Raw genomic sequence first — 24,173 nt, 5'->3', positions numbered from 1 at the left:
GGGGTTAATAATAAAGGGGGGCAGGAGCCCAGGAGTGGGAAGACTTGACGGTTTAGAAGGAGGGTGGCCAGGGAGCCTCCCAGAGACGCACTGGTAGGGGTGACTCCCTGCGCCCCTCGTTTCATTTCAGTTCCAGCCAGCGCAGCCCCTTGAGCCGTCCCCCTATGCCCGAGGGCGGAAGGATAGCGCGGGGTACAGTTCCCAGACCCTTCCTGGGAGGGCGTCCCCGAACCGCCCGCAGGAGCCGACCAGCGGGCCGGACACCGCCCCTGCTCCCGCGGGGCTGGTGCGCGGCCCCGGGCGCGCCGGGAGCGCAGGGGTTAAGCGGCTTCCGCTGGGCCCGCCCCGGAGGCTGCGCCGCCCGCGGCGCCGCGGTTCCTCCCTCCGGCTGTGACGCGCTCCGCTTTGCCCAAATATGTCCCGTTCGCCCCCGCCCTCGCCCGGCCAGGGCGCCCCCGAGCCGCGGGGCTGCCACTCGGACGTCGCCCGGCCTCGGAGTCCCGGGCCGGCCCCACGGGGCGCCCCCCTCCGCGATGCCCTTCAGGAAAGGTAGGCGCCGTCCCCGCGAGCCCACCGGCCCGCGCGCCGCGGGGTCCCCTGCGTCCCGCGCCGCCCCCGCCGCCTCCCGCGTCCCCGGGTCCGCCCTGCCCTCGGGCTCCCCGCGCCCGCCGCCCCTGCGCGCCGCCCCTGCCGCCACCGCACGTGCCCGCGCCGGTGCGAGCGGCGCGACTTGGAAGCGACCCCGGGCGCGCGGCGTTCAAGTTCGCGGAGCGGCGGGAGCGGGTTCGCGCGCGGATCCGCGGCCTGGGGGCCCTCGGGGGCGGCCGCGTCGCCGCGTGGGGTCCCGGCCGCGCACTCCGGTTGCAGACTGGGTCTGAGGGAGGGTCGGCCGCGGGCGCGCGGGTGGGGAAGGCAGGTCTGTGTGCGAGTCCGGCCGCCGCCTTTCTCCGCCCGCCGACTGGTCCTCGGGCCGCCCCGGAGCCTCGGGTTCTAGTGTGGCGGAATGGACAGGAGTAGGGACGCCGCACGGGGGCCGGTGGGACGGGCGCAGGAAAGCAAACCGATGGGAGGAGGTGGGCCTGGTCTCGGAGGGCGCCCTCCAGCCAGACCTTCCCTCCCGGGCCCCCTGCGTGGAGCGCCGCCCGCCCCCGGCCCACCTGCAGGCCTTCAGGCTCCTGCACTGGGACCGTCCCCTCTGCAGGGGGGCGTGGTGGGCGCACAGGGCCCGTCAGCAAGCCCCGGATGCTCCTGTGGCCCCCTGCCCCGAAAGGGGCCCCCGTTGTCTTTATTTGGCCTCATCTTGCGGGCAGGTGACGGAGGCCCTGATGCTCCCAAGTCGGCATAGGGCTGGGCTGGAAGGCTGGCCCCCGGGTGGAGACGAAGACTCGGTTTTACTTTGCAATCAGCGCCGACTCCTTCCTGTTTTATTGGGGCCGGGAGGGGCCTGGGCTCCGTTGACCCACTGTCCCTCAGGACCCAAGGCTTCTGCACCCCCACCTGGCGAGAAGTGAGAGGAGGCCACCCCTCCCGCCCGGGTGCCTGGGACTGAGCTGCGTGGTCCTCTCCCTCTTGCCTCCATCCCTGTCCTCTCGCCCTCTCTTCCTTCCCCTCGTCACTCGGATTAATAGGTCAGTGCTGTGGTGGCCCGTGTTGCCCTGTTGGCCTTTGTCCCGTAAACAGAGGTTGCTAAGATGCCACTAGGAGCTCCTGGTTGGGAAGGGGGTGGTCGGCCCTCCTTGTTCTTTGGGGGGATGGTGAGAAGTGAGGCGACGGCTTCGGAGAGTGGGCCGGAGAGCTCTGCGGGGTCCTCGGCCAGCTGATGCCCTTTAGTCCACGGTTGCTGTCCTCGGGGTCTCCCTGATTCCTGGTATGGCATGGTGCCCTGGCCGGGGGGTTCCCTCAGCTGTCACCTGCCCGCGCTGAGCTGCCGTGGGAACAGTCGCAGGTGTGCCAAGTTCACCCCTTCTTTGCGCTCGCTTCCTTGTGGTCTCTGCTGGCAAACTCCCAGGAGGCAAGGATGCCCGTCAGCTTGTCCCAGCACTTGTTGGGGGGAGAAGGGGAGCGGGGCTTCCGCATGGCGGAGGGAAGAAACACCTGGGCTGCTGAGTGACGTTGTATGCGTGGAGATTGCACTCGAGAGGGCACTGATCGATCACGCAGGACCAGACGTTTGCAAACTGCTAGATGTTAAGGTTTTTTCTTTTTTTTAGTCTGAAGAGAGCACTGCCAGAGGGAAAACGCCGTTCCTGAAGGTCCTAGCTGGGTGTTGTGGAAGCTCCGGCGGTCAGCCAGGGCAGGGACCCTGGAGGGCTTGGAGTCCAAGGAGGGACTTCACCCTTCACTGAGTTGTGCTCTCCTATCTCGAAGGAAGCGCAAGTGGGAACTGTGGGGAGACGGGTCTGTTCCGTGCGGTGATGGGACGTCATTGGGAGCCGCTGGAGGGGGAGAGGGCTGCCGGTGAGGGGGGCTCAGCGCTCTGTCCCTGAAACTGTCCAGGTGGGGGAGACTTGAGTGTGTGCAAAGACTCATGTCTTTTTGGGCTCGGAGCCACCTGAATCAATATAGTAACTATTCAAAGAAAGTAATTTAAAAAATAGGAAAAGACTTTCCTGCTCTCCGCCCCTCCCCACCCCAAGACCAACAGAAGCTAGCCGAAGGACTTCCTTCTAGCTAACCTCTAGAATGTTACTGGACCCCTCATTCCCTTCCCATGTGGTGTTTCTGTGCCCCGACAGGTAAGACCTTGGGATCAGCTCTGTCAGAGGCCTGGCGAGAAGCACGGGGCATGCTCGCATATGGGGTGAGCTGAGGAAAATTGAAGAAAGGCACTATTACAGAGGTTTGGGTGGGGTGTAGGAAAGCCAAAGAAAAGAGTACAGAACACTGGGTATTACCACCCCAGCCTAAGGGGCTGAGGAGCCTGTGGCCTGATCTGTGGCCTGATGGGAGCTGACCTTCCCTTAAGGATTCCTCCGGAAAACAAACTGGGCAAGTCAGCCCCTCTGCCCCTCCCTCCCTCTGACCTCAGGGCACTGGCCCGTGAATTTGCTTGCAGGTCCGCCCACTGGGACGCAGAACTGGGCAGACTCTTGTGGAGGGTGGATCTGGTGAGACAAACAGATAACCAGCCCAGGGTCTTAGGTGATGGTCGGGTGTCAAGAATGTGCGAGGAATGTGCCTGCTATCTCCTGAATGCAGAGTTCAGAGGTTGCATGCTGCGTCATTCATTCATTCATTCATTGGTTCATTCATTCTCTAGATTGAGTGCCTGTAGATAGATACCAGGCGCTCGGAAGGTGCTGGTTGGATAAGATCTGGCAGTTCCCTCCCTGTAGGCAGACCTCCACAGTCTGCCGCCCCGACCTGGTCCATGGTGTTGCAATCAGTCAGGCAGGCCCGAGTGTCAACGAATGAACAGACAGGACTGAGACCGGCCCGGGCAGCAGTGACCATCCCCCTCCCGGCAGGTGGGGATGAAATGTGAACACTCACTTCTCGGAGGGTTCCAGGGTGATGGTGGCCATGGTGGGGACCAGGGTTCAGTCGAAGACGAAGTTTGGTCTGGACGAAGTAGGTCTGGAGAAGTTGGCCTTGAGGTTGGTTTGAGTCAGAGGAGGAAATGTGCTACCGTGAGAAGGGAAGGCGGGTGGGCAGGAAAAGCTTAGGCCATGCTCCCGCAGGAAGACCACAGCTGACTGAGGAAAGCCGGGCTGAGCTGTGTGGGAAGGCTGGGGGAGTTCTCCCTCCGGACGCCCTTCTCCTGGGGTTTGTGTGTGGCTCTGTTTGGAGGCCGGGGTCTTGATGCAATTCTCAAGGGCCCTTTCTGGTCAACAAGTCTGTAACACTGTCTTCAGAGAGTAGGGTACCGAGTATCCTAGCACCACGCACTGCCCCCCTCCCTTCAGAGGGACCGGGGAGTAGTGGGTGGAGGTCCTGCCTGATGGTCAGAAGCTGCACCGGCATCACCGAGCACCCCACCCCCCGAGTCCTGATGGTCAGAAGCCACACTGACATCACCGAGCACCCCATCCCCCGAGTGCCTCCCGTGTGTGCACTTACCTCCCAGCTGCCCTCTGATGCACGTGGCCTTGTGTCTGCTGTACACATGAAGGACACGTGGGTCCCGGGGGTTATGGGGCTTGTCTCATTCCCTCCTCAAGCTGTGTGGTGAACAGGGCTGGGACGCACCCCCTGCATTGTGCTTTCCAGCACGGTCCATGATGGGACCAGACGGGAGGGGATGAGGAGAATGACCGCCGCCAGGCAGCAATCATAGAGTCCGATAGGTCCGCGGTTAGGAACCAGCTACTTCTTTCACATTGGCCGTGAGCAGAGAGACAGACGAAGGGGACTGACTCGTCAGGATCCTCGAGAGACCAATGCAGGTGGGTCTCCCCAGGAAAACCCCAGCCTTCTGCCTCTCCTCGGGTGGCCCCAGGATACTGCTGTCACTGGTGCTGATCCCATAACCCCAGTTGGTGTCGTGGAGCTGAGAGGGGCCAGCCAGATGACAGGCCATAGCTGCTCGCTGAGCTGACAGGTGCCTCCTGGGCACTGAGTTTCAGGGGTGCTGAGGGAACAGAAGCAAAACCCAAGTACCACCATGGCAAGGGATACAGCCCCTTCGGAATTCCTGCGACTCACCCACGGGCAGCAGGAGGGAAATCAATTGCATTTCTTACGATTTTGCTACCTGGGGTCAGTATTTTTGGACTGTAAGCCCTTGGACCTTTCCTTTTCTCTCCAGTTCCCCAGCGGCCGTGCGGAGAGGAGATCCTGAAAAGACCGTCTCTAGGAGGGGCTGGGCTGGTGCCGTCCTTGATGGCCTGGGCTCCTGCTCTGCACTCTGGGAGTCTGTGTCCCCAGGCTGGGTCCTGGGGTGCGTTCTCCTTCCCCGGGGCCCAGTGACTTACTGGATAAGGTTAGGGCTCCCTGCGCATTTCGGAGCTCGTTCCTGACGTGACTGCAGCGTGTCCCTGACTCCTCCCCAAGGAAGGGGGCCTAGGGGTGATGTGTATGAAAAACCATGGCATTGGGGAGAAAACACTGGCCCGGGAACTCGGAGACCAGGTAGTGACAGGCCCACCGTGTCAGGTAATGGCTGGTTATCTCAAGCCACTTGTGAGCATGTGGCCTCAGTTTCCCCATCAGGAAAAAGAAGGTGTGAACTAAGATTCCCTCCAAATCTGAGTCAGCTCCCTCTAGTCACTGGTCACACAGACACGGAGTGTCCCAAGCTTCTTGGCCAAGCTGGCTGCAGGGGGCAGAAGGGATCCCCTTCAGGAGTCATGGGTACAGAAACTTCGTTTTCCTACGGAAAGGACCAGACCCCATGGCTCTCATTCCTGGCCACACATTTGGACTAATCAGGGAGCTTTTTAAAAAGTCTGATGCACCAGAAATTCTGATGTAATAGTTTGGATTGATGCGTGGACAGACATTTTCATGAAATAGTACTCATCCCAGAACATATAGTACACTGTGATCTTTTCTCATCTGTTCCATCTCATTAAAAAGGACTCTGGTCTGCTTCCAGTAAATTGATTTCAAGGCCACTAGTAGGGAGTGACGCACCGTCTTGAAAGGACTGTTCTTGCGTGATTGCTCTCCTGTGCAGGATGGGAAGTGGTAAGCCACATTTCCGAGACTCCCTTGCAGCTAAGGCTCTGAGCGTCATTTAGGATCTTCTGCAAGATCCGAGTGGTCATGCTTCAAGGCTTCTGGTAGGTATGCCGTGGGGGCATCTGGCCTCTCCTGGGGGCTTTCTGATCCAGGAGGCCTTGGGAGGAAGCAGAGAACCTGGATGAAGGGATGGAGGCCCCACGCACAGTCAACCATCTGCAAGGGCCACATTTCCCTGGGGACATTCACAAAATAACCATTTGGGGGAACACGAGGAAAGGGAAGGTTATAGACTCGGCAGCTGAGGATGCTTAGTAGAAAAGGCAGGAAACACAGCTGGATGCCAGCCAGCTGTCCCTGCCTGCTGGTGCCTCTCTTAGCCGGTGGTCTTACCTCAGTCACTTCCCCATGCCCTTCAGTCATTCAGCAAACATCTGTTCAGCGCCTGGTGGGCCAGGTGTGGGTGAAGAGCCGAGGGTACAGCAGTGACCATGATAGGCAAAGCTGCCTGCCTCCGTGGGACATTTTTACATTCTAATGGGGAGATACAGACAGTAAATAGAGAAGTGAGTAAATACAGAGTGTGCCTAATGGGCCCGAGTGCCATGGAGAGAAGTGAAGCAGGAAAGAGGAGGAGGGAGATGGGGGCAAGCGGCTGTTAAGTGGGATGGTCACTGTGGGGGCACATTTGGGTAGAGACCAAAGGGAGTGTGGCGTGGACTGTGGAATGTCAGGAGAGTGTTCTAGCAGGGGGTGTAGGTGCAAAGGTCCTGTGGCCACAGTGGACTGAGTGTTGGAAGCCAGTGGGGCCGGAGCCAAGTGTGTGTAGGACACCATTCAGAAGGGTAGCAGGGCAGATCTTGTAAATCAGGGCTCCTCTAAGGCCTTGGCCTCTAATTTGGGGTGGGGCAGGAAGCCCTTGGAGCGGTCAAGCAGAGCAGTGGCATGAATTAGCTTTGTACTATAAGCCAAATACGCAGCATGTGGCTGCCTTCCTGAGACTGATGTGCAGGGTGACGAGGGTGCATCAGGGAGGCCAGCTGGGGGTCTGTTGGGTGCGGTCAGGGTGGGGAGGGGAGGGACAGATGGTTGTAAGGGGAGGCGCAGGGAGGCACAGACCACAGGGTTTGGGAGGGGTTGGGTGTAGGGGAAGAGAAAGAGTGAGTCACGGAGGATTCCTGCAGCTGCTCTAGGTGACCCGGAGGGGTACCGAGGACATGGGTTGTTATCCTAAGGGCTGTGCGGCCAGCAGGGGCGGGGGCCGGCGGGGCTCCGTGGAGTGACCATTGACTCACCTACAAGAGTAGCGGATCTCCCCAGGCAGTGGTTCACTTTGTATCCGTGGTTCCAGAGGCTTGGGACTCAGCAAGGAGCATTCTAGAAAGATCTGTTGTGCTCCGGGCCAACTGCTGGACAGACACTTTGTTTAGGATCAAGCTGGCTTTCAGAATCAGGGTCGAGTATTCTTGCCATACATGAGGAATTCTTCCTATTTTGATGTGTTTTACCCAAGGACGCTGCGCACGGATATGGTCCAAGCCGGGAGAGAAGCAGGAGTGGGTTTTCATGTGGCCAGGCTTTCTGTGTCAGTGGTACCCAACCGCCGGTTAATTTCTGTCCCTTCTTGGGTTTCCTTAGCCTGTGAAGGGCTCATTGTAGGGCAGGGGAAAACTCCACTCCAGAAAGGCTTCCTGAACAAACCCAGCCCAGCCCTCAGCGGCCCCCCTTAGCCTCTGGGCCGGGGGGGACCGACTCAGCCTGGTTTGCCCCAGATTTCCCCTGTTTGGTTTGGAAAACAGCGAGAAGCAGCGGCCTCCTCGCTCCCGGGGCGGTTGGTCACCCCACCTGCCCCCAGCCAACCCCGGGCCCCAGGCTCTTGGCCTCATTCAGAGAAACTGGTTTTAAAACCTCATTAACGTTTGAACAACAAAAGGAAAGAGCCCAACAAATGTTCTGGGTCCGGGCCGCAGCCCGGAGACTGCGGGAGACCCGTCTCAAAGCCGTTCCGCCAACAGACCTGTAAGAAAACCAAACGGGAATTTTGTCATCAATTTGCCGCCTCGTCATCACGGGAAAGGGTTCTGAGTCTGCACTTCCGCCGGGTTCTGTGCGAAAAACCTACGAGCTGAATGTCATGCTTTTATAATAAAAAAGTGAGTCAGTGGGCGCCCACTTCACCATGAATCACGTTTGCGGACCGCGACCGGAGAACAGAAGCAGGGATCGACTTCAGGCTGAAACCACGTTTTGTGCAAATCCCGCATGGAAGCCGCACGTTTTATTTGAAGTCGTTTGAATGAAGCAAAAGGTCATGTTGTCACGGCTGCTTTATAGGACATTTCTTAACCTTATCAAACTTCAAAAAAATTCATTTTGGAGTACCTACTGATAAGTCATAAGTGGCCTGTCCATAAAATCATAATCCACGCGACAGATGAACCAGCTGTCCTGGGCGGCGAGATGGTCCTTTTTTCTCTGTGGCTGTGTTCCTTTTCCTGCCTTCTGTTAGAAGGAACTAAGGTTTTTAAAAAATTTTTTTTCATATTTTTTGAATTTAATTCAATTAAGGAGCATCTGAGGTATGACTGGTTTCAGAGGCAGAGGCCGCGGGTCATCAGTCTCCTATAACACCCAGTGCTCATCCCGTCCCGTGCCCTCCTCGTTGTCCGTCGCCCCGTGACCCCGTCTGCCTCCCCCCTCCCCTCCAGCAGCCCTCAGTTTGTATCCTAAGATTTGGAGTCTCTTAGGGTTTGTCTCCCTCTCTGGTTTTGTCTTCTTTCATTTTTCCCTTCCTTCCCCTATGATCCTCTGTCTTTTTTCTTAAATATCAGGAAGATCATATGATAACTTCTCTCTCTGACTGACTTACTTCACTCAGCATAATGCCCTCTAGTTCCATCCACATTGTTGCAAATGGCAAGATTTCATTTTTTGATGGCTGCGTAATAGTCCATTGTATATATAGAGACACCACATTTTTTTTTAAAGATTTTATTCATGCATTTGACACAGAGAGAGAGAGATCACAAGTAGGCAGAGAGGCAGGCAGAGGGGGAGGGGGAAAGCAGCCTCCCCGCCAACCCCTGAGCAGAGAGCCCGATGCAGGGCTCGATCCCAGGACCCTGAGATCATGACCTTAGCCGAAGGCAGAGGCTTAACCCACTGAGCCACCCAGGTACCCTGTGCCACATCTTTATCCTTTCATCTGTTAATGGACATCTGGGTTCTTTCCATCATTTGGCTATTGTGGACATTGCTGCTGTAAACAGTCGGGTGCACCTGCCCCTTCAAATCAGTACATTTGTATCTTTAGCGTAAATACCCAGTAGTAGTAAATTCCCAGCGATTGCTGGGTCATACAGTAGCTCTATTTTCAACTTTCTGAGGAAGCTCCCTGCTGTTTTCCAGAGCGGCTGCACTAGCTTGCATTCCCACCAACAGTGGAGGAGGGTTCCCCTTTCTCCACATCCTCACCAACACCTGTCGTTTCCTGACTTGTTAATTTTAGCCATTCTGACTGGTGTGAGGTGATATCTCACTGTGGTTTTGATTTGTATTTCCCTGATGCCGAGTGATGCTGAGCACTTTTTCACATGTCTGTTGGCCATCTGGATGTCTTCTCTGGAGAAACGTCTGGTCATGTCTTCTGCCCATTTGTTAGGAAGAACCAAAGGACTGGTAACACCTTTTAAAAATCAGGTGCTCTGGAACATAAGGTAAGGAGATAAAGACATTGAATCTCTTCAGGGCCCAAGACAGCGCACGTGGAGACCACAGTGGGAGACCCCGTTTTAGCCCGACTTGGTTGGCAGAAGCAAAGAGGTCTGCCAGAGTAAGGTGTTGGAGAGAATGTGGGTCAGAAGCGTTTCTGATACATCGTGATGGGCACATCAGTGGTACACGTGTCCAGGAAACAGTTTGGAATTTTCTTGTAAAGGTGGGATTCACATCCCCTGTAACCAGGTGTGTCCCTCCTGGGCACATCACGGAGAGGATCTCCTGCACGGGCCATGTTCCATCTGAGAGGAGCAGCTCTCAGCAACCCAGTGTGGGTCGCGCCGCCGTCTAGGTGAGCCCCACATGGAGAGACAGTGGTATTCGATGCTGTCACGACCGTTTAAAAAAATTGCAAAACATTAGATGCGGTAAAACACTTTCTAAATAAAATGAAAATGCCTAAAACTGAACAATATGCTTTGAAGCAATATGTACCTAACAAAACCAGTATTTCTTTTCTAAAATTCAGGGTAATGGTTACTCCTGTTTGGAGGGAGGCAGGAGCAGGGATGGGGGAACGTGTATCTCGATGGAAGGTAAAGTGAGAAGCTTGGATGTCTGCTGGCTGATGGGTTTCTGCGTGTCTATTACATCCCTTCAACAAACGGTGTAGGAGAGGGCCATTCAGGGATCAGTGATGCGTGTACGAGATGGACCAGGGGTTATGATGGACCCTGGTCTCTGTGCCTGGGGCCCAGAGATCAAGAAAGAATGAAGAAGAATGGTTTCTCCTACTTGTTTAGGAGATCAGCGGTTCCCAAAGCTGTGTTTTTATGGTTCATAAGATAGTTGTAGGACAACTCGCGTGCCCTCTGTGCATCAGTCGTGGGCGCCTTTGGAATGAAGTGAACACACGGTGAGAAGAGTACGGGCAACCTGCTTCGCCAAAGTAGAACCTAAAACTGTAGTCTTAAATTTTGGTTGCTCATTTCTATTATTACCAGTGACATTTAAGTTTTAACGGAGAAACGAAATTATTTAGAGAGTCCATTTCAAGTAGCAGGTACTTTTAAATATTAGGTCCTTGGAGGTAGAGACCCAGATTGGATAGATAGATAGATAGAGACAGACAGGGAGATGGACATTGACCGTAAAGGCTGGACTGGAGCCTGGCCATTAGCGTGGCAGTTGGCCAAATGCATTTGGCGTCTGTGTTGAATTCAAGTTCATTTCCTGCCTTTGATGGTTGTATTGTAGTTATGCATGTAGGAAAGCATCTTTGCTTTTAGGTGATATGCACTGAAGGATTAAGAAATGGGGCAAATTTTATCTTCATGGTTCAGAAAAAATAATAGGAATGAATTTTTAAAAATGTTAACTTATGTACTATCTTCTATGTATAAAATATAGATTTAAAAGAAGTACTAACATACAGAGAGAATGATAAAGCAGATGTGGAGAATGTTAGAGTAGATTGGGGAGTCTGGGTGAGGGATACATGGGAAATTCCTCGTGCTTGGAAGTTTTTCTGTAAGGTTGAAACGATGTCAAAAGGAGAAGTTGGAACGGAATGAGAGATGCTTGGTCATCTCTCCAGCCTCATTGCCTAATCCCATCCCCTGGTTGCTTTTGCCCCATCCTTCCGTGCTTCAAGGTGCCAGGTCGTGGCCTGGGGCCATGTTCACTCTGCCTGGAATATTCATCCCTCAGAGCTTTTCCTGCGAAGCACTGGCTGATTCTCTCCTCCTCACAGAGGCCTTCCCTGAGCACCCAGCTGAGAGCCCTCACCTCATCTCATCCCTCTCTCCTTGGCTTTCCCATCGCTTCTGAGGGTACAGGCGAGGCACGTCCGCCCCTAGCTGTCTACCCACGAGAAACGAAAGCACGTCCACACAACAAGATACACATGGATTTTCAGAGCAGCGTGACTCAATACCCCCAAACTGGACACACCCCCATGTGCCTCCACTGATCAGTAAATAAAATGTGGTATATCCATACAACGACATAGCATGCCACAGGAAAAAGGAATCCTGTGTCTACAAAGCAGATGAGTCTTGAAAAACTTGCTCAGTGAAAAAGCCATTCACAGAAGATTGTGTGATTTCATTTATACTTAATGTCCAAAAAAAGCAAATCTGTAGAAAAAGGAAAGTAAATTTGTGGTTGCCTACAGGTTGAGGAGGAGGGATGTGGAGGTGTGACAGCTAAAGGGTTCTTTTGGGGTAATGGAAAGGTTCTAAAATTGGGATGTTTACACGAGTCTGCAAGTATATAAAAACATTGGATCGCGCAGTTTTAAATGGGTGATTTATAGCTCAATAAAGCTGTTCCAGAAAACAAACAAAAGGAATTCATCGTCCTCCACGGCAGTTCGTTTCTCAGCCTTCGAGAAGCAAGGCTTTGTCCGCATTTTCTGGAGAAGCAGAAAGATGCAGAGATTTTACAAACTTTGTCCCAGCGGACGGATGATAGGCGGAGGGCTGAGGCTGGGACCTACGTTCCGGGCTCCCTCCCCTGCTGCCTCGTGCATCTGTCCTTGTCCTCCTTCCTTCTTCTCCAACTGGAACACATCGTGGCAAGCCAGCCTCCTTCCACAACATGCCATATCTCCGCCATGCTCTGGGGCAGTAAATTTTTTGTCCTTAGTGGTTCACAGCAAGACCTACGTCACTCTTTTTCTGGTTTCTGGCTTACATTTTACGTCTCTTTAAAGCTTAGGCATACCGTACATGTAGTAAGTGTACACATTCCAGATGCTTTTTATACATACGGGTACATCCGTGTAACCCAGTGCCTGACCAAGCTACGGAACATTTCCAGTACCCCCCAGAAGGCTCCCTGGTGCCCTTGCTTCTCAGCAGAAACCACCAGGCTGACTTCTCTCGCTAGGAGTAAGTTCTGCTCATTCTCGAAATCCACTACGTGGAATTGTGCATTAATGTATCTTTTCAACGTGGCTTCTTTCCCTCAACATCTCTTCCGGATTTTTTCCGTGTTGTTACATCTAGAAACGTCGCATTCTATGTGTATTAGTAGTACTCTATTGTGTAGTATTCTTTTGTGCGAATAGTTGACATCTTGTCCCTTTGATGTTTTTCTTTAATTTTTAAATTTTTTTATTTAAAAATTTTTAATCCATACTGGGATTAGTTATATTGAATTAACATATAGCATGCTACTATTTTCAGATATACAATACGTGACTCAACACTTCCGTATGTCACTCCGTGCTCATCATCCCCCTTCTATGCTCACTTTGGGTCGTTTCTGGTTTGGGTTGTGACGTTCAGAGCCACCACGAACACTCTGTGTGTACCTGACTTTTGGCTGGTATAAGCATCCACTTTGGTATTGTTGGGTTGAAGCGGGGAGTAGGTTTAGCTCTTAAATCAGCCTTGCCCTGCATGATTTTCCCCTCTGTAAACTAGGGACTATATTATCTACCTGATCTAGAGGAAAGGTACTGTCTTCCTCAGGAAAAGTCTACCCTCTCGAGACTTTTGCTGCTCACATCTTGCTGACCATGCCTTCGCCCCTGAAAACACTGTCTCCCAATTCTTGACGTCAGCTGTCTTACTGCCTGGGTTTCCCTGCGTGCCCCTCGCCCTCCCAGCTGTGCTTTCCTCATCAGCTCCCTCCTAGGGTATGTTCGTGCCGTATCTTTTTTTTTTTTTTTAAAGACTTTATTTATTTATTTGACAGACAGAGATCACAAGTAGGCAGAGAGGCAGGCAGAGAGAGAGAGGAGGAAGCAGGCTGTCTTCAGAGCGGAGTGCCCGATGCGGGGCCTGATCCCAGAACCCTGGGATCATGACCTGAGCTGAAGGCAGAGGCTTTAACCCACTGAGCCATCCAGGCGCCCCCGTGCCATATCTTTAAGGCCCCACTCAAACCACAGTCTGCCTTGAAGTCTTCAAGCTGGAGGGGCTCATGGTTCTTGGGCTATAATTTGTGTTCTTTCCGTCTCCCCAACTTGACAGTAAACTCCCTGGGCAGTGTTCCTGCTGCCCTGCCTCGTGCCTGGTGGATGATTGAGAACTGTATGTTCAGGTGATTCAGGTGATTTATGGGAACGTTAATGCTGCCGTGCACATAAGAGCCCTCAAACAATATCATTCTCTGACTTGCGGTTGTTTAAATCTCTATTCTTGATCGAAATTTCAAAGTGCATTAGAATCTGATACTGTTTCCTCACAACGATCATATGAAAGGTGTGGTTAGGGGAGCTTGACCTGCTGAGGAAGGAAGAGAAGGTGTGGGGCGCCTGGGTGGCTCAGTTGGTGAAGCGTCCGCCTTGGACTCAGGTCATGATCCCGGGGTCCTGGGATTGATTCCCACATCGGGCTCCCTGTTCAGCAAGGAGCCTGCTTCTCCCTCTGCCTGCTGCTCTCCCTGCTTGTTCTCCCTCTCTCTCCTTCTATCAAATAAATAAATTAAATCTTAAAAAAAAAAAGGAATAGAAGGTGTGCAGCCTTCCCAGAGTGGCTCAGGGAACTTCTAGCCTTTAGGTCTCTAGGCGTAGTTCAACCCGTACACTCATTCACATGACTGACTTTGGGGTGTCTCATTTCATTTCACTCTCCAGAGCACCCTTCCTTCACCCTTCCCCCCGCTAGCAAGTTACACACCTATTTTTCCAAGGGAGACCACTCTGGTTCCACGCTGCTTTCTCCACCTTGCCTCACTTGTGTCCTACGTTATTCTAGTTGGGAACATTCTCCGTCGGGATCCCCTCGGCTGTCAGGTAGACATTAAAAAGGAAACAGAACCTCTGAGAGGGTGTGGCCCTGGACCAGGCAAGGCACCAGAGATCAGCGGTAGCGGGTCTCCCTAGAAGGTGTGAGAACCACTGCTGACATCTGTTGAACGAGTGCACAAGACAGGCTTTGCTGGCCTCTCGTAACAATGCTTAACCAACAGCCAGAAATGCATCGCAGCCGAACTGGCCAAAGGGAGGCCTCGATTTCAGGAGACCTCTCTGACCCACTGAGTCTCCTGATAACCAATGTCCATGGTGTTCTTTGATTTGAAACAGAAGTTGCAGAATCTGCGCTCCTTCTCAAAGTCGGTCACTGACGTGGCCCCCTTGCTGAACCACGTGATGCTCTCAGGCATTTGGGGTGTGTGTGTGTGTGTGTGTGTGTGTCTACACGGCCTCCGAGAGAGGGAAGAGCTGTCCTCCGGAGACGTGCCTTGTAAGCAGATGGGAAATATTTCTCGACACCAAACATCGGCTACAACACCTGGGGTTTAGGGACTCACTCGCCACAGACTTGTCCCTTTAATTTCACATGTATTTTCTTCGTGTAGCTACACGAACACACCACTTGGGTTGCTTGACTTGTGTTTGCTTGATGACGCAGAAATGCAGTCTTGGCCCCTGAGCACTGACTGTGTGTTAGGACACTAAATGTGTGCAAGGACAAGGAGGGGCTCTGGCCTGGGGAAGTTTTCATTTCTGTCTCCTTCTACTTTAAAGAATGTTCAGCCTTCAGCAGCATTGCAGGATGACCCTAGTGATCGACCTCTGGGACCTGGATTCACCGGCTGTTGATCTGACCCTCTTAGCTCCTCCGTTGATTCTTTTGATGTCGCACCATCAGGGAATGAGCTGCAGACGACATTTCATCCTTCAGTCCTCCAGCATGTTCTTCCCGAGAACAAGAGCATTCTCTTAAATTATTACCATACGGTTTTCATCCTAGCTGGAACCTTGCTGGGACACAGGACTGTTACCTAGTTGCCGCTCCGTATTTGAGTGGTCTCAGTTGTGTCTTTTATATTTTTTTTTCTTTTTGCATCTAGGATGCAATCAAGGGTCACACATTTATCCAGAAGTCTCTTTTTTATCTAGAAGAATTGTGCAGCCTTAGTTCCTGTTATTTTAGTGATACTGACACTTGTGAAGACCCTGGCCACTTCTTCTGCAGGCAGCCCCTCAATTTGGAATTGCCTGATGGTTTCCTTCTTAGATTCAACATGTTTGGCAAGAAAACTGCATAGATGCTGTGTGTCCTTCTTACTGGCATTCCATCAACAGACCAGGGGTCGGCTTGTCCCTCTAATAGTGACATTGAATAACTTTGGCCATTTAGGGCATCTCATAAAGATAACTTTTCCCCTTCACAATTATAGACGTACCTGTGAAGTTCCTTTGGGACGGCTCACAAAGTGTGAATCTAGTCCTCTGTTCCCACTCATCTTGAATCTCCTTTACTCCTGGCCTTGTTATGAAAATAAAAATCCTCATGATTGATGTCTGTTTTCCCTTAAGTGATGACATTGAGTAGATCATAAATTCAGTGCAGAGGTGAAGGCCAATGCCAGATTTCCTGAGGTTCTAAAAATAATCTGCACAGATAGGAGAGCCTGGAAGGAAACACAACTCAGAATATGTCATATTTTTTTCCATATTTCCCAGTCATTTCACAATGAATGTCTATTACTTTTAAAGTAACAAATAGGGATATTTAAAGGCAAAAGAAACCTACATAGGTTGGATGTCAACACCTTGGATCTACATATTATAGGGAAGAAAAAATACGTTTCTCTTTATCCTTTTACATTCTTGGCTGAGACTCTCCCTGCCCCCATAGAAAATAATCGGGAAGGAAAAAGCCACTTTTTCGTTATGTCAGTGATGCGCGTACATTCACGTGTCCCACAAAGATACTAGACTCGAACCGCCAGACCGTTGGGCCTCATGGACCTTTCTGAGCTAAGGAGAGGGACAAGGGTCCGGGGCCTCAAAGGCAAGAAAGAACATTCACAGGAGGGTGGGAAGGCGGACTGTATGGTGAACAGTTGCCCCGCCGCGCGTGTGAGTGAGGCGCTGTGTGGGCGACGCTCTCGTCCTGGCGTAGACCCCCTTTGCGTGCAATTCCCCTGCAGAAGGGCGTCTTACACTTTGCGGGGCTCCTGGGTGTCTGCGGTTTCTCAGAAATAACCAGCACAAAATAACCCTGATGCCAGAGAGGCGTATTTTGGGGTGGCATATTCTGGATCCCTTCCATATACCTCCTAGGACCCAGGCACTGTGGGGACAGAGCGCTAAGGACCATGGCAGGTGGAGGGCAGGGCTGCCGGCCGAACCCCGGCTTCCTGGACGGTGCCCCCGCCCGCGCCAGTTTTCCTGTCGGGGCGGCGCTGTGGGGCAGGAGCGGCCTCGCAGGCCGGGGGCGCCCCAGAGCCAGAGCCGGCCGGGCCGCCGCTCCCTCGCTCCAGCCGCTGCCCGGCTGAGGTCTGCAGAACCGGCCGGCTGGGAGACGGGTCAGCCCGGGACGCTCGGCGCGGGGTGGGGCCGGCGGGCGGGCGGGGCGGGGCCGGCGGGCCGGATTGGCTGCAGGCGCGGCGCACGGGCCGGTCAGCGCGCGCCCCGCCCCGCCCCCCCGCCCCGCACGCCGCGTTCACGTGGCGCCGCCCCAGCCTGCCCCGCGCCGCCGGGTCCGGCACGTGGGCGCGGCGTGCACCCGGCAGAGCTGCGCGCCTCCTGGAGGCTCGGAGCATCTCCGCCCAGTGGCCTGTTTTCGTTTCCTTCGCCGCCCCCCCCCCCCCATCAGGTCCGTGCGCCCGCGGAAATAGGTCGGCAGGTGCTCGCGGAGTCCGGGCGGGGCGCAGGGGGCAGGGCACGCGGGGAGCCTTAGGAGAGCAAGGAGATTGCCACAGAGCGCGCTGTTTCTCTCTGGGGAGTGGACACTCGTAAGTGCCCGACGCCGGTCCCTGCTCCGCAGCTGGACGGGATGTTCTGTGTCAGCCACATCAGTAAACAGCCCGCACGGGCGCCGTGGGCCACAGGGGTGCCCTGAAACCGCGGCCACTTCTGAGGGCCAGTTGTCCCCGGTGTGGGGCCCAGACTCCTCTCCACGGGCCGAGAACACCCCCACCCCGCGGCCGGGAATGAATTGGGGCCGTGGTCGCGTCTGAGTTCCTCGGGAGGACTTGGAGTTCACTTGCGGAGAGTGACTCAGCCGCGGGAGGGCGGGAACCGAGCTCTAGGACTCCTCCCCGTGCTCCAGGGACCGGGTGGTTAGTTAGCCCTGAGCTGAGAGCTCCCAGGACCTCGTGAGGCCGTCGGCTAGTGTTTGCGACACTCGTGTGGTCCTATGTGGTCCCCTGCCGCAGTGCTGCCCCAGGGCACAGCAGACCGGTCGCGGGAGGGCAGTTTCAGGTCGGTTATGGAGAAGGGGCAGGAATGAACTTGGTGGAGGTCTTTCTAGGAACCAGGTGCAACTGGGCGACTACGTTGATCAGTCAGAAAGTGGGGCAGTTCAGATCGGAGTTTGCTGTGCCATACTCCAAGGCCTTTCATGACGCGATTGTTTCAGTGGAACGGGGCACTTTGGGAGTAGTGGCAAAGGGTTTCTTCGTGGATGGAACTCATGACAGGAGAGGTCATTCGCCGTGTGTAGCCATATCTCGGATTCTCCACCTGGGATGAAGAGGGAGGTCGTCCTGGGCCAGAGGACGATGCCGGCGCCACCTGAGAGGGAGGAGGCCACCTGTCTCACCAGCAAGTCAAATTTTCCAGCAGGGCATGTCTGACCCATTGTGCCTATAAGTGCTCTCCACCTTGGTAAAGCTGTAATCTTGCCATGCAGTGTGACATGCGATGACAGGATCCAGCGGTCTCCCAACGTTCCGCCTGCTGCTTGGCCCATCCACTTTCCAAATCTGATGCTCCTTCCTCTTGTCCAGCCCCTGTGCCTTGACCGGACTAAAAGGGGGACCCACGCAGTAAGGACTGAGGAGTGGAGGGGTGACTAATTTGGACTCATGTCAGCCCTTAAGGCAGCACAGATCCGGTGTCCAGAAAGGCCAGGAGGGAAGCACCTGGGCTTCTCTGACTCGCTCTGTGGCCCTCAGTGTCTGACACTGGAGACTCCAAGCCCGGAGGGCAGATGCATAAAGGAGGTAACCCTCTCTGAAGTTTCGGATTCATATTATGAAATAATAGCTTCACACTTTCTGAAAAGACAAGAGCTCTTTAGGAATCCACTTCTGCCTCTACTCCATGTATTAAATTGTCAAAAACAAAACCCATAATAGCATCCCTGGGAGGAAGGTGGGAGTATGCAATTGGTATAAAGAGGCAATATCTGGTTTTTCTTGGCTCTCCAGCAGACCTGGTTGCAATTTCTTACCAAAACCCAGCCAGAAAAAACCAAACTGAGCCCTCTTCCGCTGGAGGCAGCATGCAGAGTTGGTCTCCTCTCTGCCCTGGATGTAATTTTCAGAGATCTAGATGCTGTCTCTGAAGGCCCACATACTTCCCTTTCAGTAAGTCTCGGGTGATTCCTTCTAAGCTTCCTGGGTCATATGTGTCTCCTGCAGGGTATCAAGAACTTGGAGATCATCCAGGTAGCCAGTCCAGCCCAGCTAAGTAGTGCTTAGATCTCAGATTAAGATCTAAACGGTGCTGTAGAGAAGGTGAAATGTTCCCGTCTGTCTGCAAGTCCTCTCCGCCTCCACCTCCCTCAGATTATTGAGGATTCTTAAAGCCAAAGTAGCTCAGTACCCATTTGAACTGATTTTAAAGATCTGGAACTCAAGGGGCGGTACCCTAACGGTGGGTTTTAAGGCATAAACAACTTAGGGAGAGGCTAGGAGCAAAAGTCCAGACGCATTGTTCTTTCCCTGGCCTTTCTGTGTCCACACCCAGTATCCTCCTCCTAAAGGGCAGCTCCGGTGGGGAGTGCTGCGGAAGACTAGTCTTTCGCCCCTGGTCACCCACTCTGGTCGTCTTTGTATTAACGGGTAAGGGGCAGAGATGGACCACCCCCCCCCACCCCCCTGCTCTTGCTGCAGCTGGGGTGAGAGCGAGTGAGGCGGGAAGTTGCTCCTGGGCTTTGCTGTCATACTTCCTGGCCTTAGACACCAGTTCTGCCACGTAGAAGCTGTGTGACCTTAGAGAACTTCCTTCCCCTCTCTGTGCCTCCATCTCCTCACCTGTTGATGGCAGGGTGGTTGTGAGGATTAGGCCCCAAGCACTCCAAACGTGCCTGTGCCTGTCGCATGCTGGGTGCTCCTAGGCGGTGGCTTTGGTTCCTGTCTTGAAGGAGCCCCGTCGGGTGATGACAGCGCTGCGGTTGCCGTCCCCTCCACTTCGGTGCGAGCTCAAGCGGGCTGCCGGACTCGAGGATGGGTGGTCAGCACAGCAGCTCCCCTGCCCCAAGTGCTAACCTGTCCTCCAGGTCTGTCCTGCGGAAAACCGGGCGATGTGCAGGGCCCTGACTCGTGTACAGGGAACTTGCTGATGGTCCAGCTGCCTAAGACAGCCCCCCTGCAGATGGTCCTTAGCTACATGCCTCTCCTTTCTGTCCCCAGAGTTCTCTAACAGGGTCCCCCCCCCCCCACCCCGTACTCTGGCCACGAGGTAGCTGGTCGCACGGCTGATGGGCTGGGGAAACAGAAACTTTCCCATGCTTTCTGGTTCTCCTACTTGTGGGCTTTGTAATGGGGTCTCGTGGTGACACACAGAGCTGGATCTTCATTTTAGAGCAAGGAGGAATCCGGCGGCTCCAAAGTGGGCTGCAGCCACTGGAGTTGATAGGAAGGGGTAGGAGACCGGACGCAGGAGCAGGTACCCAGCAGACCCCTCTTTCCCCAGGGGTTTTGATGTTGATCTTGGGCCTTTGCTTCTGTTCCTCAGGCTGCCTTGGGGGTGAAATTGCCCTTGGGGACTGGTGCCTGAGGGAGATGCCTAAGGGACGGGAGGAAGGGAATTGTTTGCTGTGGTCTAGACAAAGGCTTACAGGTATGCAGACGCTTTAAAAATACTTGTGAAAAATTCCGTACCATATAAATGTTGTGTTGTGGGGTGATATCCCAGTCGTGGAGCTCTCGCCCACAAAATTGGCCACAAGGCTCGGAAGGATGAGGGAGCACTGGCCGCTGGCGGGTCCCCAGCTTCGTGTTTCTATAGTTATTTCATGGATGTGCATTTTCGCACATCCCATTCCTCAGCTTCCTGGAGTCTGGGTTGAGATGCTGAAAAGATGAGATACTGATTGGTGTTATTGGAAGTATGTAGTATTACTTCCTGAATAGGCTTTCCCTAGTCCCTATTTCTAGGAACCTTAAATTAGTAACATTCTGGGAATCTTTTTTTGCAGTGACTTTCCTGGACTGCTGCTCGTGGTGGTTCAGAAGCCGTGGGGTTGGGGGAATGTGCCCTGGGGGCTCACCTCTGGTTCTCTGATGAGTGGTTTTGCTTTCAAGCAGGAGAATCATGTTTACCAGCTACCAGCGCTCCAAAAATAGATGTTTATCCTAAGACAGGAGAAGGTGGCACGGGGAGAAGAAATGTGAAAACCTCTGTAGCTCTTGAGTTTACAGTATCTTGAGTGGCTTCTCGCTTTGTTTGGTGACCTAAAAATGAGAAGGAATACTAAGTCCTTTAAGGTAAAAAAAATCCACCTACCGGACTCCCTCCCACTCCCCTCCATCCCTTGTTTGTGTTTTCTTTCTTGGTCCTCCAAGGAATGAGATGCAGAAGATACACATTTAAATGGGACTGGGAACACCCAGCCACAGAAATTCCTGGGGCTATTGATGATGGGAATGGAAAAATTAGGAGTGAAAGTGGGGCATGTGTGTGTAGGGGGTACTGTGCAATAAGAACTTTCTGGAACGAGGAGATGACCAATACGTTTTCCATTAATCCAGGAGTTGGGACAGGCAGGGCATACCTCATGTCCTTCCTGGGCCCCCAAAAGATTACCCTGGGTGCAGGAAGAAAATAATGACAACTTCCCTTCCTGTTTATTTTAGTGCATCCTTTTTAATTTCTAATTTTTGCTTAAGTTTCATGATCAGTATGTATAACAGCATGGGAACCCTTGTTTATAATTGACAGCTTAAAAAAATGCCTTTTGGGGAGGAAACAGTGTGTGGTCAGAGTCTGGATGCCGCTCCTCAGAGAAATGACCCAGCGGGGGAACAGCGGTGCTTCTCTAACTTGAATGTGCCGGGCTCCTGGGCGGTGTTATTACAATGCACATTTGTAGTCAGTAGGTCTGGGTTGGAGCCCCAGGTTCCGCATTTGGAACTGACTCAGAAGGGGTGTGATGGCGTTTTCCTCTTCTTGCCGCAGCATTGCGCTCGGTGTCTCAGACGTAGAGGGAAACCCCAGGCCGCGGGGCGGCCACGGATAGATGCTCTGGCGCTTTCTTTCCTGGCATGCCCAGCCCTTACTGTTGCCGCTGCAAGGACGTCCCGCACAGACGCATGGTGGATCAGCTCACTGGCATCTGTTCCCATGAGGGATGTGTTGCTGTCACATGCCTTGTGATGTTAATTTGCTGGTTGGTCCAGATGGTGTCTGTGGCCCACTTCTCAGAGAGGGAAGGTGCTGGGTACAGCCGGAGACAAGCTGGTGGCTGGGGAGTGTGGAGAAGAGATGGGTGGACAGGTGCGCTTGTGACAAGGTCCCTGTCCCCTCCCGCTGTTCTGTACCTGGCAGACAGCTGTGCTTTCCTTGCCCTCCTCCGGGGTGTTGCTGACACAAGGACACCACACTTCCCGCTTCTGATGTGAACTAACAGTTGCCAAACACCTTTCCACCCTGTGGCTCTCAAGGGACACTTCCATGAGGCCACACTTCTCTTTCACCACCTTGCAGATAAGGAAACCGAGGCCCCCAATACTTAAGTCACGTATCTACGATCGCGGGTCTTATTAGCCGTGTGGCAGGACACGTTCCGCTGGCTGAGTGCTCAGTGTTCTTTCTGTTCGAGTAAAATAAACACCGCTGTCCTGGGAGGCCCTGAGAGTTCAGAGTTTTTGAGGACTGAACTTCTCATTCATTCATTCTTTGGGCAATATGCTGTGTCTGGTCCCATGTGTTCGGGATTCAGTGGCGAACAGAACAGCCCATGGCTTCAAGGAGGGAGACTGAGATGCGAAGGTGCATTCACCAGACTACTGTGTGCCGTGGTGGGTGCAGGGTCCCATGGCCCGTAGAGGGGGCGACAGAGAAGGTTACCTGACAGCAGTGTGTCCAAAGGGTGAATGATCCTAGCAAGATACGGAGGGGGAGGTTGCTACCAGCAGGGAGATCAGTACGCGGACATCAGGAAGCTTTCCTCAATTTGACCCAAAGAGAAACGATAGTAATTAATACATTTGAAACTTAACAGAGATAGTCCTAATGACATGCCTGTTAATTGCTGCGGTCTTTGCCAGATCAGCTGGTTTAATCATTATGAAATGTCCCTCTTGAACCTCACAAATAATTCTTGGTTTTGAAACTGACTTAGCTCTTGATCGAGCGACTCCCTTTTCTGTTGGTTAGTGTTTGCCTGGTGTATTTTACTTTGACGTGGATCTCTTAGAGTTGGGCTTGCTTTTTCTTTTTATCCACTGTGACTGTGTCTTTTGATTAGTGTTTAGACCATTTATACTTAATGTAATTATCAACTGTCTTCAAGCACAAGAACCAGAAACTCCCTCTCCCCCATTCCCCTGACGGGGGGCAAAGGTGGGGGGCAGCAAGGGTGGTTCTTCCAGTCTTTTCTAAGCCAGAGTCTCGATTTGGGGTTGGCCTGCTTTCTCCAGAGAAGATTTCCTCAGGAGCGGGCCCCAGAATCAGTGGCCTTCTGGGTGTGGGCTCGCGGGGCTCAAGTGTGGGGTGCTGTCTTGAGAAAGCCCTGGCCAGTAGGTGTAGCCAGTGTAGAAACCACTCTCCCCACCCTCACACCCACATCCTGCCATGCAAAGCATCCAGCTTTTCCCCTTGTCCCTTTCTGGCCTGAAAAAGCTCCCTGACCTCACGATGACACCTTATGATGCCAGAGAGCTGACCGATTTGCACAAGGGGTTTACTTCTGCAGGGCACACTCACTCAGTGTAAATCTTACGGTGCTCTGGGTTGCGGTGAGAAGAAAAATCCCTTCAAAAGCAGAATTTCTAACTCCTCATCTCAAGCTTACATTGTAGGGGCCAGGGGCGATGTGACGTGTCCTGTCACAAAGGGGGTTGGCTCGGGTGTGGGGAAGGATGTCTGTCTCCAAGTCTGAACCATCCAAACGGTGGGACATTCTCCGGGTAAATATCCAGATACCCGTCGTCGCATCCTGTCCCTGCCCAGTCATCTTGTGGTCCCAGCACTCATTTCTCAGGTTCCTAATGGGACTGGGTCAGTGGGACTGGGCTCCTTCCTGGTTGGGAACAAGAGGCACAATTTTCAGTGCCTTAAATGGGACCTGAAGACCCAGGGACACCTGGCAGGGTAATGGGTCACTTCTTCAGGTGTGGTTCTCCTAAGGCACAGGTGGATTCTTCAGGGTCCCCCTGATGGGCGCTGGGAAGCATGGGGGACTGGAGCAACTTACAGGTGTGCCCAAGGCTGGCGGGCTTGATGGCGCAGAAGGAGCAGAGCTTCAGCTGTGCGCTGGGGCACGTCCGCCTGTCGCTCCCTGGAGACAGGCCCCTGCTGACTCCTGTGCCTTCACCCCCAGTGAAGCCTCACCAAGGCTCAGATCGTAATCCATGAGGCATCACCGATGCCAGTCATTCAGGTCCTCCCATAGCCTCTCACACTCCACCTCTGCCTCCTACCCGGGGTGGCCTCTTCTCTCTGGCCACTGATGCAGCAGCCCCGGACCTGTCCACCCCAGAACTCACGTCACACCCCTTCCTCCAGGAAGCCTTCCGCCATGTCTGTGGCAGGATGGGGCATTGTTCTCGGCGCTGGCATCAGCCCTCACGCTCCTCATAACAGGAGTGCTGCCCCGCTGTCCTCGCCTGTGCCCCTGCCCGGGTCTGCCAGCCGTCCCCCGAGACACGGAGGGGCTCCTCTGTCACCCTCCCCGACCCAGCGCCGGGCACGACCT

At 53.7% G+C, this 24,173-nt stretch overlaps 1 protein-coding gene and 1 long non-coding RNA gene across 3 annotated transcripts in view; one reads left to right on the top strand and one right to left on the bottom strand.

Moving 5' to 3' along the window:
• Positions 1-434: 434 nt before the first annotated feature.
• The window catches only part of PFKFB3 (6-phosphofructo-2-kinase/fructose-2,6-biphosphatase 3), a 73,408-nt gene continuing 49,669 nt past the window's right edge, over positions 435-24,173 (top strand). Inside the window, exon 1 of one of the 2 annotated variants that reach the window (XM_046010954.1) lies at positions 435-549. In XM_046010954.1, coding sequence (XP_045866910.1) covers positions 534-549 — 16 coding nt within the window. In that variant the 5' untranslated portion in view covers positions 435-533. Of the gene's footprint in view, positions 550-17,020; positions 17,041-24,173 lie in introns of those variants that run through there. The other variant, XM_046010955.1, reaches the window with a different exon arrangement.
• LOC123945953 lies at positions 4,198-7,433 on the bottom strand. The gene is made up of 3 exons (XR_006819538.1): positions 6,918-7,433; positions 6,016-6,156; positions 4,198-5,779 (listed from the first exon to the last, which is right to left on the bottom strand). It is a non-coding gene; the product is annotated as an uncharacterized LOC123945953 (long non-coding RNA).

This window comes from Meles meles, chromosome 7 (genome assembly GCF_922984935.1).
Source record: "Meles meles chromosome 7, mMelMel3.1 paternal haplotype, whole genome shotgun sequence".
Taxonomy (NCBI): domain Eukaryota; kingdom Metazoa; phylum Chordata; class Mammalia; order Carnivora; family Mustelidae; genus Meles; species Meles meles.
The sequence above is the reverse complement of the archived record's forward strand: the minus strand, read 5'-3'. Positions and strand labels throughout refer to the sequence as shown.